The 16,196-nt window shown below is 44.4% G+C and overlaps 1 protein-coding gene across 14 annotated transcripts in view; it reads left to right on the forward strand.

The window, feature by feature from the left end:
- ATE1 (arginyltransferase 1) overlaps window positions 1-16,196 on the forward strand; it is a 182,962-nt gene that overhangs the window by 137,659 nt on the left and 29,107 nt on the right. For all 14 annotated transcript variants that reach the window (XM_008270609.4, XM_070057113.1, XM_051824254.2 and 11 more), the window contains one exon: window positions 3,648-3,768. In XM_008270609.4, coding sequence (XP_008268831.1) covers window positions 3,648-3,768 — 121 coding nt within the window. The remainder of the gene's footprint in view (window positions 1-3,647; window positions 3,769-16,196) is intronic.

The following is a 16,196-nucleotide window of genomic DNA, read 5'->3' on the forward strand; positions in this document are numbered from 1 at the left end:
CTTCTCCAGATTAGGGGAGTTTTCTGTCATTATTTCACTGAATAGGTCTTCTTATCCATTCTCTTTCCACACCTTCAGGAACTCCTAAGGCCTGTATGAGGAGTCATTTGAGAGTATCTCATAAATCTCGAACACTGTGTTTAATTTTTCTAATTTCTTCTTCTATTTTTTCTTCAGTCTGACTTGACTTGAACCTCACATACTGTTTCTTCTGCCTCAGCAAGTCTGTTGTTAGGCTTTCTGCTGTATTTTTTATTTGCCATATTCAATTCTTCATTCCTTTTTTGTTTTTAAAGATTTATCGTATTTATTTGAAAGAGTTAGAGAGAGAGGTAGAGACACAGAGAGAGGTCTTCCATCCACTGATTCACTCCCCAGGTGTCCTCAATGGGCAGAGCTGAGCCAGTCTGAATCCAGTTGCCAGGAGCTTCTTTTGGGCCTCCCACGTGGGTGCAGGGACCCAAGGACTTGGGCCATCTTTCACTGCTTTCCCAGGCCACAGCAGAGAGCTGGGTCAGAAGAGGAACAGCCGGGACTAGAACCGGCCCATATGGGATTCCGGCGCTTCAGGCCAGGGTGTTAACCCGCTGCGCCACAGTGCCGGCCCCTGAATTCTTCATTTCTAATATTTCAGTTTGATTTCTCTTCATAATCTTTTATCTCACAGCAAACTTTTTCATCCATGTCATGTGTGAATTTCTTTAACTCATGAATTTGCTTCTCATTGCTTCTGAGTAATCCTATGATCATTCTTTTGAATTCCTTTTCCAGCATTTCATCAATCTCTTTGTCTTCACATTCTAACACTGAAGTGTTGTGTTCCTTTGGGGGAATCATGTTGTCTTCCTTGTTCTTATTTCTTGTATTTCTACATTTATTTTTAGGCATTTGTGGGAACACTTACTGTTTTTTTTCACTGATGGACTTTATCTGTGAATGGTGCCTTTGTGGCTCAGTGGAGTGTCTGCTCCTGGAGTGAATACCCAGAGGTGTGTGCTGGGTGCAGCCAGGGAGCACTGGTCAGTGCTCAAGGGTGGGGTTAGAATGCAGGGTGACTCCCAGGTTGGGCAGGGGAACCTCTGTTGTCAGAAGGGGAAGGGTACGATCATACCTGTTGGAGTAATCACACCCTCACCTCCTCTTCCAGGGTGATCAATGCCTGGGGTTAGCCCACAGCGGGTACAACCCTCACCCACACTGCTGCATGCACTGCACAGCGATCTGTGCAGTCCTCAGTGTGAGCACGGAACTCTGCAGTGAGCACCCCAGGGTCTCAGGGAGCTCCGCGCCGCTGATGCCGACACAGTGATTGCCCAGAGCCCCAGCTACACCCCCTCTCCTAGCCCACAGTCGAGGGGTGCAGAGAATCCCCCTCATCCCTACAAGCCTGCCCCGTCCCCGGAGAGAGCCGAGTCATTCCCCGAGCTGGCTGCGTGTGGGTGCAGACTGGAGCCTGCGTGCTAGGTTGAGAGGGTGGAGCACCCCACCATCCCAAGTGGGTGCCCAGCCCTCATCAAACCTCCCTGCCAGACTCAGTCAGTAGGAAATGCAGATTGTTTTCCTCTGGTAAAATCTCCTGATTGTGTGTGTAAGAGCCGCTGCGGCCTCTACTGCAGTCAAGATGGCACCGTTTTCCCGCCGGTTGCTGGGGCCGATACAGAGGGCTGGAAGAAAAAAATGTGCTTTTCCTTCGCTGGATTGGGTGGGTACCCTGCCCCCTGCTAGGGCTCCAGGCCAGACTGAAGACAGTGTGGTCCACAGGGTTCCCCCTCAGTGGCATGGGCTGCAGCGGTGCTGTCTCCTCCAGCCCCGGCCGTGGGAGTCCTGCGTGGTGTCCTGCCTGCTGCCGTGCACGGCATCCCTGCTCTTCCGGTAGTTTCCACTGCAGGCTTCTCTCCCGCGCTCCCTGGGAATGCTCTTCCTCTGCTGTTCTGCTCTCTGTCCCTGCTCGAGTCAGCACGTCTTTCCCTGTTCAGCCAGCGTGGAATCTGCTCTTGACTGGTTCTTGTGTTAAGGAATCCTGTAGTCGATTTTAATACTAGATTAGTTTGCAGGCCCCCTGGGACTTTCCCTTTTCACTGCTGACGTGCAGGTGGTAAGGCATCAGCAGTGAACAGTCCAGAAAAACTGAGTTCCAGTCTTCATCCCGTCACCCGCTCCTGGTGGAATGTAGGACCACATTCAGTCCGCAAGCCTCTCAGTTCATCCAGAATGAAGCTTGAAACTTGGTCTGAGGCCCTATCCCACACCTCCCATCTTACGCTTCCATCGCCGCAGAGCCCCATTGTTTCCTGTGCTCAGCGTCGGCCAAGGCCAGCTCTGTGACTTCACTTACAGTATTCCCACTCCCCTTCCTCCTGCCCTAGATTTAATCCATTCAGTCTCTTAAGTCCCTGATAGATCTCCTTCTCCGCCTCTCAGCAGGAAGTGCTTTTGCTCATTTTTTGTTTGTATTCCGTTTCCCCTGTCTGTGGTGGTCACTTGCTATCTGTGTGGAGCTGCTTGGAGTGACTTACTGAGCAGGCTTGTCCTTGGGCCTCTGATGGGAGGCAGTGTGCCCCAAAGCAGTGGTCTCGGTAATGGATCTTGGCACTAGTAATGTTTTCCAGACTATGTTATGACTCATTTGCTATCTGTGAAAATAGCTTTGGTAGTTTGAGAGCATCATTTTTTAAAAATTGAAATAAAGTAGAAAAGAACATAACACGTGTAAGCACTTGTAAAAGATGCATTTCCAGGAGGTTTTACATTTGCGCACACATTCACTGCGTGGTAATACAGAAAGTACTTTTTAGTGTGGGTCCCAGTAAAAGTGCTTAAAAACATTGCACCAGATTTTATCTTGTATAATTTTTTAATTTTAAATTTTAGAGGTAGGATATTTGGAATTTTAATTAAACTCAGAGCATAACTTGCTTTCACCTAATTTGTTCCATCCTATTAATTATATGCCACGTTATTTATAAACGAAGGATTCTTTTCATCAGTATCTATTGTATAGCTTTTGTTCTACTACTAAATCTGTTGTTTTAGATTTGGGTGTATAATTGGGCTAGAAATACAAGTATAGAAATCATTTTTCTAAAATAACAATTTTTGAAGAAAATCAAAGGATCATCATGGATGTGTCTCTGAAAATTTTCTTATGTGTCTAAAATTTCTCTGTTGTATACTTATCAGTATTGGTATACTGGGAAGATAGTACTTTTAAGTACGTTAGACTGGAATAAATATTGGAATACATTTTTAAAGTTCTGAATAAAAACAGTAAAATTTTCACTTTATGAAGCAAGTTCATTATATACAGGGCTCTAATATTTGAAAAGAAATTTAACTCTTAAATTAAAAGTGACTTGACCTTGCTATTTTTAGCAGTCTGCTCAGCGAGAAGCATGTTAAATATTTCTTCAAAAAGAGAATGCATACTCAGAGCTTCCACCCATCACAGGCACCCTCAGCAGCGGCATGTGGCTACACTCGGAGAGCCGGGGCAGTCCCTGGCCAGGCTGCGGCCCGTTCTCAGTGAAGTCGTTCGGGACGGACTTCGTTTACATGTGCAACGCAAACCTTCCCTGAAGCTTGTAAGTCTGAGAGTTGCTGTGCACTGTTGGTAAACGCCTCTGCCTTTCTCCTTCCCTTCTCTCTAGGGTCAGTATAGACCTTCTGACTTGTTGTGTCCCGAGACGTACGTTTGGGTGCCCATAGAGCAATGCTTACCTTCCCTGGAAACCACCAAGTACTGCCGTTTCAACCAGGATCCAGAAGCAGGTATGCTTGGGGCAGAGCTCCACTGAAAATCGTTGGCTTTATTTTTGCAGTCTGTGTGTGGCTGTGATTCTTAACAAGATCTAGGTAGCTTATTCCATATCATAACGTGTGCTTGAGTATGTGTGTGTGAGTAAGATCGAGAGAGACACTGCGCATGGCACGCTCACTCATACTCACAGTGTGGCAAGAAATCCAGAAACTTCATGTGCATTCACTGCTTCCTGACGTGGTTCTTCTATTAGGGTAGATTTTGCATACTTTGAGAGTGGGCACCATTAATCATTTATTTTATAACTCTTCATTGCATAAAAGTCGTTCACTGGATTGGTTATTTAGCTAAAGAAGTTAGAAACGTTGAGTAGTTGGTCTAAATAAAGTCCACTTTTTATGATAATACTGTCTTTTCTTTTTAGATTTCTGTATTTGTTTGAAAGGCAGAGTCGGCAGGAGCAGGGGCGTATGTGGAGATGACGTCCACTGGTTCATTCTTCACATGGCTGCGATGGCTGGGGCTGGGACAGGCCCAAGCCAGGAGCCAGAATTCCATCCTAGTATCCCAGATGGGTGGCAGGACCACAAATACTCGGGCTCCCTGGCGATTAGCAGGGAGCTGGATTGGAAATCTAACAGCCAGGACTTGAACCAGCGCTCCTGTGGGATGCCAGCAGCGCAGGCTGCAGTTTAACCCTCTGTGCCGCAGTGCTGGCACCCGTGACAATACTTTCTTGACTTCCTTCTTACATCTCTGTTGTGTCTCCTTTTCTGTCTTCTGCCTGCTGCCCAGAGTAGCATCAGCCATGTTGTATTTCCTGTATTCCCCTTTGGATATTCTGTGTACCAGTGGTATATACAGATAATAAATATGTAGCCTTGTAGACAGACTTTCTGGATTGACAGCCTGGCTCCAAGGTCAGGTGGCAAACTGTGTCCCCTTAGGCAATTAAAAAATTGAGAGTGAGCATTTAGCCCAGTGGTTGAGATGCCTGCATCCCACAGGAATGCACGAGTTCAGGGCCAGGCTCCAGCTTCCCATCAGTGCAGACCCTAGAAGGCGGTGGTGATGGTGCAAAATATAATGGGGCTCCTGCCACCCAGGTAGGAGATCTGTAGGAGTTCTTGGCTCCTGGCTGTGGCCCTGGCCCAACCCCAGCTATCGTGGGCATTTGAAGAATGAACCAGTGGATGGAAACATCCCTGTCTTCACTTCACACTGAAATCCTTGATGTTTCTGCATTGTGCTTAATTAAACTTCAAGTTCTCCCAAAAGCCAGCATAGGAGATGCCTTATGCAGACTTATGAATACAGTTGTTTTTTCCTCCAGCCACCTGCATGGTTGAGGTGTGGGAATAAAGAAGGAAAGAGAAATGGAAGATGGGGGTGGAGGGAAAGAGAAATGGAGGATTCAAGTGAGAATCCAGGGGGAAGAGGAGAAATGCGGTGATTTCTTGAGTTCAGAGATGCGTGCTTTCTCCCAGTTCCCTCACCAGTCACCTCCTTGAGAAGCTGTCAGGAGGTCAGAGTGACCTCCTCTTACAGGTGGTGGTGCTGTGAAGCCTGCTGTCTCAGGTGCAGGGCACCCTAGGGTTGGCCCCATGTTTAATTGGATCATTTCATTCTAAGTAAAGTTACACCTCATTGATCTAACAGTTATATTGCTTAAAAACAAACATTAAGTTTATCAATCAGTTTTGGAGTTTGGCTCAGAGCCACAGTCAGCAGTATTACAGAGGAGAGCCCCCACTCTTCTTGTCCCTTCCAAAAACAAAAGAAAACACCTCTCCTTTTAACTTCTCAGGGTTACATCAGAACCAGTCCCTTCTCATTGAAAATTGCTGAACAGCTTATTGAAATGCTTCATATTCACATATAAAATTTCATAAGTTCTTTCCGACTGAATAGTGTCTGGTCTTAAGTTTGTTTTTAACTCCCAAACTTATGGCACAATTTCACTTTCTCCTTTTCTTTCTTGATCTGTTTTAAAGTTTCTATCTCTTCCTCTTTTTTTTCTTAAGTTTTATTTATTTATTAGAAAATCCGTTACACAGAGATAGGAGAGGCAGAGAGAGAGGTCTTCCATACGCTGGTTCACTCCCTAGATGACTACTGCTTTCCCAGGCCATTGCAGAGAGCTGGATAGGAAGTGGAGTAGCTGGGACTCAAACCAGCGCACATATGGGATGCCGGCACAGCAGGTGGCGGCTTTACCTGCTATGCCACAGCGCCAGCCCCTCCAGGATTTCATCACTCTTATCATTAGCTATGAAATCTGCAATTGATACTTTTTCCTATTTTGTGAATTACCAGCAAATATTTCTGCTTTGACTGTTACTTTATAGTAACAAAATATGAATGATTAGCTTAACCAATAAAATCCTTAAATAGTTACTTGATGTGGAATATTTTGCAGCCTACTTCATCTGATAGTACTGTATCTAATAGCAGTGGAAGGAATTGATCCAAAGACAGATATAATAACCCAACTTCAGTGTAATGGAGCCTCAAAATTTGTTCCACAAGGTGTTTTTCCCCCAGAAACCTTTTATTTAAGGAAAACAAACTTCACGTATTTCATAAATACAACTTTAGGAATATAGTGATTCCTGCCACCAAACCTCCCCTCCCACCCTTCTTCCTTCTCCCTCTCCTATTCCCATTATTATTTTTTACTAAGATATATTTTCAACTAAATTTATAAATGTATGATTAACTCAGTACTAAGTAAAGAATTCAACAAATTGTATGAAAGAAAAAAAAAACTGTTCCTCAACAGTTGAGACAAGGGCTGGTCAAAGTCATTGCACCTCAAAATGTCAATTTCCCATCTATAGATTACCTTTTAGGTGCTCTATCAGTTTCCAAAGACTGGGGATAAAATATGGTATTTGTCCTTTGGGGACTGGCTTATTGCCATAAGCATGATGTTTTCCAGTTTCATCCATTTTGTTGCAAATGAGAGGATTTCATTTTTTTAACTGCTGTGTAGTATTCCATGGTGTACATATCCCATAATTTATTCAGTTTTGAGTTAATGAACATTGGGTTGACTCCATGTCTTAGCTATTGTAAATTTAAACATAGGGGTACAGATAACTTCCATATGCTGATTTAATTTCCATTGGGTAGCTTCCCAGGAGTGGATGGCTGGGTCACATGGTAGGTCTATATTCAGATTTGTGAGGTATCTCCATACTGTCTTCCACAGTGGCTGTACCAGTTTACATTCCCACCAACAGTGCATTAGGATACCTTTTTCCCCACATTCTCACCAGCATTTGTTATTTGTTGATTTCTATATGAAAGCCATTCTGACTGGGGCGAGGTGAAACTTCCTTGTGGTTTTGGTTTGCATTTCCCTGATGTCTAGTGATCCTGAACATTTTTTCATGTGTCTGTTGGCCATTTGGATTTCCTCTTTTGAAAACTGTCTGTTTAAGTCCTTGGCCCATTTCTTCACTGCGTTTATTTTGTTGTTGAGTTTCTTGAGTCTTTATAGATTCTGGTTATTAATCCTTTGTCAGTTGCATGGTTTGTAAATGATTTCTCCCATTCTGTCAGTTGCCTCTTCACTTTGCTGAGTTTTTGTTTTGCAAGGCAGAAGCTTCTCAATTTGATATAATTCCATTTGTCAATTTTGGCTTTCATCGCCTGAGCCTCTGGCATCTTTTCCAAGAACTTGTTATTTTTTATAAGATTTTTATTTTATTTATATGTCAGGTAGAATTATAGACAGTGAGAGGGAGAGACAGAAAGGTCTTCCAAATGCTGGTTCATTCCCCAAATGGCCACAACAGCCAGACTGGGCCAACCTGAAGCCAGGAGTCAGGAGCTTCTTCCAGGTCTCCCACGCAGATGCAGGGGCCCGAGCACTTGGGCCATCTTCTACTGATCTCCCAGGTCATAGCAGAGAGCTGGATCTGAAGAGAAGCAGCTGGGACAAGAACTGGTGCCCGGGGCCGGCGCTGTGGTGCAGCAGGTTAAAGCCCTGGCCTGAAGCGCAGGCATCCCATATGGGCGCCAGTTCTAGTCCCGGCTGCTCCTCTTCGGATCCAGCTCTCTGCTGTGGCCTGGAATAGCAGTGGAAGATGGCCTAAGTCCTTGGGCCCCTGCACCCACATGGGGGACCTGGAAGAAGCCCCTGGCTCCTGGCTTTGGATCGGCGCAGCTCTGGCCGTTGCGACCACCTGAGGAGTGAACCGGTGGATGGAAGACCTCTCTCTGTCTCTACCTTTCTCTGTGACTCTGTCTTTCAAATAAATAAAATAAATATTTAAAAAAAAAAAAAAAGAACTGGTGCCCGTATGGGATGCTAATGCTGCAGGCAGAGGATTAGCTTAATGCCCAACAGTGCCAGCCCCTCCAAAAATCTTTGCCTATGTTAATGTCTTACAGGGTTTTCTCAATGTTCTATAATATTATGATGGTATTGGATCATATATTTAGGTCTTTAATCCATTTTGAGTGGATTTTTGTGCAGTGTGGGGGTCTTGCTTCACACTTCTGCATGTGGAGATACAGTCTCCCCTGCTCCATGTGTTGAAGAGACCGTCCTTGCTCCAGGGGTTGATTTTAGCTCCTTTGTCAAAGATTACCTGGTTGTAGATGCATGAGTTGATTTCTGCTGTTTCTGTTCTGTTCGATTGGTCTACCCATCTGTTTTTATACCAGTACCAGTTTTGATTATAACTGCCCTGTAGTATGTCTTGAAATCTGGTATTGTTATACCTCTGGCTTTGTTTTTGTTGTATAAGATTGCTATAGCTATTCAGAGATTCCTGTGTTTCCATATGCACTTCAGCACTGTTGCTTTTTTTTTTTTTTTCTTCTCTATATCTGAGAAGAATGTCATTGGTATTTTGATCAGTATCACATTGAATCTGTAAATTGCTTTTGGTAGTGTGGACATTTTGATGATGTTGATTCTTCCAACTCCTGAACATGGAAGATTTTTTAGTTTTTTTTTTTTATGTCTTCTATTTATTTCTTTAATGTTTTGTAATTCTACAAGGAGCTATTGTGATTGGGATTGATCTTAGAAGTTCTTTTTTCAGCTGTGGCATTTTCTGTTTATATAAAAGCTATTGATTTTTATGTGTTGATTTTATATCTTGCCGCCTTACCAAACTCTTCTGTGAGTTCTAATAGTCTCTTACTGGAGTCTTTTGGTTCGCTATGTATAGAATCATGTCATCTGCAAATCGGGATAGTTTGAGTTTGACTTCCTTCTTCCTAATTTGTACCACTTTGATTTCTTTTTCTTGCCTAATGGCTCTGGCTAAAACTTCCAGGACCATATTGAATAGCAGTGGTGAGAGTGGGCATCCTTGACCAGTTCCAGATCTCAGTGGGAATGCTTTCATTTTCCCTATTCAGTAGAACGCTGGCCGTGTTTGTCATAAACTGCCTTGATTGTGTTGAGGAATGTTCCTTCTCTACCCAGTTTGCTTAAAGTTTTCATCGTGAAAAGATGTTGTATTTTATCAAATTCTTTCTCTGCATCTATTGAGATAATCATATGTTTTTTGTTCTTCAGTTTGTTAATGTTGATATATCATATTAATTGATTTGCGAATGTTGGACCATTCCTGCCTACTTGGTCTGGGTGAATGGTCTTTCTGATGTGTTGTTGAATTTGATTGGTTAGTATTTTACTGAGGATTTTTGTGTCTTTGTTCAGGGAAATTGATCTGTAATTCTCTTTCTCTGTTGCATCTTTTTCAGGTTTAGGAATTAAGATAATGCTGGCTTCATAGGAGGAGTTTGGAAGGATTCCCTCCCTTTCAGTTGTTTTGAATATCTTGAGAAAAAATGGAGTTAGTTCTTTAAAATTCTGGTAGAATTCAGCAGTGAAGCTATCTGGTCTTGGGTTCTTCCTTGTTGGGAAGGTCTTTAGTACTGATTAAATTTCCATCTTGGTTGTGGGTCTGTTTAGGTTTTCTGTGTCTTCATGGCTCAATTTAGTTAAGTTGTATGTGTCTAGGAGTCTATCCATTCCTTCTAAGTTCCATATTTCTTGGCATACAGCTCTCTTTAGTAATTTCTGATGATTCTTTTTATTTCTGTAGTGTTTGTTGTTACATTTCCTTTTTAATCTCTTAATTTTATTGATTTGAGTCTTCTCCCTGTTTTGTTTGTTTGTTTGTTTAGTTGGGCCATTGGTGTGTCAATTTTGTTTATTTTTTCAAAAAATCAGCTCTTCATTTCACTGGTCTTTTGTGGTTTTTTTTTTTGTTTCAATTTTGTTTATTCCTTTAATTTCAATTATTTTCTCCTACTAGTTTTGGTTTGGTTTTCTGTTTTTTTTTCAAGGTCCATGAGATACATTGATAGCTCATTTATTTAGTGCCTCTCTAATTTCTTGATGTAGGCACCAAATGCTATAAACTTAACTCTTAACATGACTTTTGCTATATTCTGTAAGTTTTGGTGTGTTGTGTTGTTGTCTTTATTCGTTTCCACAAATTTTTTTTTTTTTTATTTCTCTTCTGATTTCTTCACTGTTCATTCAGGAACATGTTGTTCAGTCTTCATGTGTTTACATATTTTTTTTTTAAGATTGATTTATTTATTTGAAAGGCAGAATGAGCGAGAGAAAGAGAGGGAAAGAGAGGCACACTCTTCAGTCTGCTGGTTCACTCCCTAGATGGCTGAAACGGCCAGTGCTGCCAATCCAAAGCCAGGAGCTTCTTCCAGGTCTCCCACGTGGGTGCAGGTGCCCAAGCACTTGGGCCTCTACTGCTTCCCCAAGCCACAGCAGAGAGCTGGATCAGAAGTGGAGCAGCCAGGATGTGAACCGGCACCCATATTGGATGCCAGCACTGCAGGGGGTGGCTTAACCCACTATGCCACAGTGCCAGCCCTGTTTACATATGTTTGGAGATTTTTTAATTTTTTTTATTTAATGAATACATTTTTACATAGATACAACTTTAGGAATATAATGGTTCTTACCCCCATGCCCCACACCCCGAACTCCCATTCCCACCTCCCATTCTCACCTCCCATTCACTCTCCCATCTCCTTCTTCATTATGGATCATTTTTAGTATGACTTTATATACAGAGGACCAACTCCATGCTAATCATAGACTTCAACAATTTGCCCCCACACCCCCACACAACATATAGATTACAGTTTGGGGAGATAATTTGCAGTGGATTCTCATATTACAATTCAATAGGGACAGAAGTCCTACCTGGCGAGCAAGTGCACAGTGACTACTATTGTTCCTTTAACAATTAACACTCTTTTTTTGTGAGGTCACTGGTCATCCGAGGCTCTTGTCATGGGCTGCCAAGGCTATGGAGGCCTTTTGTGACCATAGACTCCATTGGTATTTGGACACAGCCATATTAAAGTGGATGCTCTGTTCTCCCTTCAGAGAAGAGTGTCTCCTTTGATGACCCTTTCTTTGCTCTGAGGTCTCCTAGAGATCCTCCGTGTAGGATGTTTTTTTTTTTTTCCCCACAGAGTCCTTTCTTTATGTTTTGAGATTCTTGAGTCTTGACTTCCAGCTTCATTCCATTGTGGTCTGAGGAGATGCATGGTATGATTTCAGTTTTTTTGAATTGGCTGAGATTTCCTTTAAAGCCTAGCATGTGCTCAGTCCTAGAGAAAGTTCTCTGCACTGGTGAGAAGAGTGTGTGTTCCACATCTGTAGTATGAAAAGTTCTGTAGATTTCCATTAGATCCGTTTGGTCTGTAGTGTCGATAAACTCTGCTGTTTCCTTGCTGATCTTCTGTCTGGTTGATCTGTGCATTGCTGAAAGTGGAGTATTGAAGTCCCCCATTACTATTGGTTTGGAGTTGTTGTCTCCCTTTAGATTCCTTAAAATTTTTTTAAATAGCCAGGTGCCCTGTAATTAGGTGCATATACATTTTTAATAGTTACATCTTCCTGTTGAATTGATCCCTTCATCCTTACATAGTGCTCTTCTTTGTCTCTCTCTCTCTTTTTTTTTTTTTTTTTTTTTTTTTTTTTTGACAGGCAGAGTGGACAGTGAAAGAGAGAGACAGAGAGAAAGGTCTTCCTTTGCCGTTGGTTCACCCTCCAATGGCCTCCGCGGCCACCGCGCTGCAGCTGGCACACCGCGCTGATCCGATGGCAGGGGCCAGGTACTTCTCCTGGTCTCCCATGGGGTGCAGGGCCCAAGTACTTGGGACATCCTCCACTGCACTCCCTGGCCACAGCAGAGAGCTGGTCTGGAAGAGGGGCAACCGGGACAGAATCCGGTGCCCTGACCAAGACTAGAACCCGGTGTGTCGCGCCGCAAGGTGGAGGATTAGCCTAGTGAGCCGCGGCACCGGCCCTTTGTCTCTTTTAATAGTTTTTTTTTTTTTTTTTTTTTTTTTTTTTTTTTTTTGTTAAAGTCTCTTTTGTCTAATATTAGGATAGCTACACCAGCTTTTTTTTTTTTTTTTTTTCTTTGTGTTGGTATGGAATATCTTTTTCCATCCTTTCACTTTTTGTCTGTGTGTATCTTTGTTGTTGAGATGTGTTTCTTGTAGGCAGCAAATAGCTGGGTTTTGTTTTTTAATCCATTCAGCCAGTCTCTGTCTTTTAACTGGATAGTTGAGGCCATTTACATTCAAGGTGAGTATTGATAAGTAGCAACTTGGCCCTGCCATTTTCCCATAAATATTCCTGTTGTTTACTTTGGATTTCCTTTGTACTTCTACTGGGAGATTTTCTGCCTTCACCTTCTTTCATAGTGCTAAGTGTGTTTCTTCTACAAGGTATTTTTTAACTGCTTAGATTCTCTTTTGTGCTTATTAAAATTCAGCCTCTGCCAAAAAATTAGCCGGTTCTGCCATGAAGGTCTGAGAAAGTTCTGTTTATTTAATGAGTGTTCTTTTTTGCAATGCTAACAAAATGTTTTTAATATAAATATGAAAATTGGGGTAAAATTCCTGTTCTTAAAAGAAATATGTTTTCCTGGTTTGAAATATATGCCATGGCAGGGAGGCTTGATTTGTTCATGTTTCTTTGGAGTGTTCACTGATAATAAAGAGGAATCTGTCTGAAAATAGGAAGAGCATGGTGACAGCAGGGGAAGAATTAAAGTTAGACTTTTTTTTTTTTTTTTGGACAGGCAGAGTTAGTGAGAGAGACAGAGAGCAAGGTCTTCCTTCCGTTGGTTCACCCCCCAAATGGCCGCTACGGCAGGCGCTGCACCGATCCGAAGCCAGGAGCCAGGTGCTTCTCCTGGTCTCCCATGTGGGTGCAGGGCCAGGTGCTTCTCCTGGTCTCCTATGTGGGTGCAGGGCCCAAGCACTTGGACCATCCTCCACTGCACTCCCGGGCCACAGCAGAGAGCTGGCCTGGAAGAGGAGCAACCGGAACACAACCGGTGCCCCAAATGTGACTAGAACCCGGGGTGCCGGTGCCACAGGCGGAATTAGCCTAGTGAGCCACGGCGCCGGCCAAAGTTAGACTTCTCTTAGCCCTAGTAAAATAAGAAAAGCAGAGTAAAATTCTGAGTACTTCTAATACTAAAGAGACTCATAACCCAGTTCTCTCCAGAAGCAGGTCTTGAAACATGGACTGTTGTTTAAATAATTTACTTGGGACATGGTCTTAAGGGACAGAGGACAGGAGTAGGGACTGGGTCAAGTGATCCAGCGAGGGAGGAAAAGATAAAGGCAGGATGTGTTATTGTGTGACCCTCTGCTTAAGGACAGGGGCTCAGTCCCCTTGAGCCACCTCTGTTGTACACCTTTGGCTGCCTGAGGGATGAAAGGAAGAAGTACTTGTCTGCTGGCTTCCGTTTTCCGTCTACTGATGGTTGTCCTGTGGTATCGTATTGTCTCTGTGCGTTCAGTGTGCATGTGCAAAAATCCAAAAGAGGTCCCTGCTTGCCTGCCAGACTGTGCTTCAGATGGCAGCAAGCAAGACCGGCTAACTGTGCCTGTTCACCTTACTGTACCATACACCTCCACTGGGGCGTGAGCCCGAGACCGGCTAACTGTGCCTGTTCACCCTGCTGCACCATACACCTCCGCTGGGGCATGAGCCCGAGACCGGCTAACTGTGCCTGTTCACCCTGCTGCACCGTACACCTCCGCTGGGGCGTGAGCCCGAGATGAGGCCAAGGGATGAAAGCTCATCCAAGAGGTGTCTAATGTGGAAAAAGTGTGTGGGGTAGATAGACTAAGGGCCAAAAACATGAGAGTACTGAACTCTAAAAACAATCCAGCTTAATTTAAAATAGAGGAGCCAACCAAGAATTAGAAATATGGACTCGCAGAATTCATAAACACACTTGTTCAACAGGTACTTGTTGATTACTTTATAATGGGAGGTGCCAGCACTCAGCAAACCTAGTGGAGGAGTTGAGTCAGTGGTGGTCAGTACTGTGCTGGGGCAAGTAGAAGCAGCAGTTAGTCTACTTAGGAGGGCCCCCAGCCCAGATTTGGGTGAGGTGTGGGAGACAGGGAAAACCTCCCTGATCAGGTAGTCTGAGTTCAGACGGAAACAGGAGAGCAGAGGCCCTCCTCCAGGCAGAGAGAAGGCGATTGCAAAGAGCACAGCCAAAATACAGAGTGAGAGGAGGCCCACAGAGTTGTGTGAATCACATGAGGAGTTCAGATTTTCCTCCTGGAAGCAGTAGCAACCGCGAGCACGTTTAAGCCTGGAGGACGTCAGCGGATCTGTCACTTCACCTGCCCATCCTTGAGAAGGTTTGAGGCACGAGGCAGGTCGAGAGCGTGGATGGGAGGATTCGTCGGAGCGAAGAAGAGACCCTCTCCTCTCGGGGAGGACAAGGAAAGGCTGCGTCAGATGGACGTGCACACGTGGGCGGGGCCGCCGTGAGTTGTGAGCTTTCTCATCAGGTGCCTTCCTCTGCCCATCGAAGCAGCTGCTGGTGAAGAGGGAGATCTGGGCAGGTGCGCTGAGGCGCGGGGCTGAGCCAGGCCTCGTTGCGACTGTCAGGGATCTAATCAGGAAGAGGTGCTGCTGCTTCAGCCTGGCCGCTGTGGGCACAGTGTCCAGGGTTGGGACCTTGTCAGGCAAGAATTTAAGGCCTTCGTGAGAATGATGTCTGTTACAGTTTGATTGGGATCTGACGCCCCAAACTCATGCAGATGTTTAGACCCCAAAGTCTTATGTTAATAATTAATGAATTAAAATGGTTGATTGATTAAGGGTGGAGAATTGATCTAATGATGTTGTCTAGGAGGTGGGCCTGGTGGAAGAGCTTGTGGTCCTTGGGGGCTTGGCCTTAGAATGTAGTTCTCTGGGCTGGCGCTCTGGTGTAGCAGGCACAGCCACCGCCTGTAGTGCCCGCATCCCATATGGGCTGCAGTTTGAGTCCCAGCTGTTCCACTTCTGATCCAGCTCTCTGCTATGGTCTGGGAAAGCAGTGGAAGATGCCCAAGTCACTGGGGCCCTGTACCCACATGGGAGACCTGGAAGAAGCCCCTGGCTCCTGGCTTCAGATCAGCACAGCTCCAGCCGTTGCAGCCATCTGGGGAGTGAACCAGCGGATGGAAGACCTCTCTCTTTCTGCCTTTACCTCTCTGTAACTTATCTGCCTTTCAAATAAATAAATAAATCTTTAAAAAAAAAAGTGTGGTTCTCACCAGGGAGTTGAGGACCCTCCCTTCTTCCTTGCTTGCCATGTGCTTGCCCCTCCACCATCCTCACCAGATGCTTGAGCTCATGGGACTGCCCAGTCTTGTACCCTGAACCTCCCAAACTGCAAGCTAAGAATTAGCAGTCTCTGTGAGAATGAGGGTGGTGGGGTCATTGCAGCAACTGTAAGCACAGGAAATGATGCTCAGAAAGAGTGTCTAATTTTTCTGCTTCAGAATTACATCAAAGTGTGGCTTTGGGATTGAGAAGCTCACGGAATTGAGGTGAAAGTCACTAGGAAGACTGTAAAACAGCCACATTGTGTAATAGAAAATGGATATGTCTGAGAGGTTTTCATTTCTTGGAGCTGTGTATATTTAAGGATGGTAGGTGCTGTCCTAAATGAAGATCTGTTTCTCTTACCAGATAACTAACGCTGCCAACCCCAGGGAACAGAAAGTTAGAATGAAGTGCCTCACCTCCTCTGCTTCATTATACCACAGACAAGAAATAGAATACACCTTTTTACAAAAGATCTCTTCATTTCAAAGACAAAACTACCTAGAGAAAGGGAGAGACAGACACAGATCTTCATCTGCTGGTTCACTCCCTGAATAACCTCAAAAACAGCTGGGGCTGGGCTAGGCCGAAGCCAGGAGCTTCATCTTGGTCTCACACTTGGATGGAGGGGCTCAAGTACTTGAGCCATCTTTGTTTGCTTCCCAACGTGCGTTAGCAGGGAGCTAGGTCAGAAATGGAGTATCCAGGTCTTGAACCGGCACCCATATGGGATGCTGATGTTGCAGGCAGCAGCTTAACCCACTGTGCCTCAATGCTGGCCCCAATAGAATATAC

The sequence above is a fragment of the Oryctolagus cuniculus genome, chromosome 15, assembly GCF_964237555.1.
Source record: "Oryctolagus cuniculus chromosome 15, mOryCun1.1, whole genome shotgun sequence".
NCBI lineage: Eukaryota > Metazoa > Chordata > Mammalia > Lagomorpha > Leporidae > Oryctolagus > Oryctolagus cuniculus.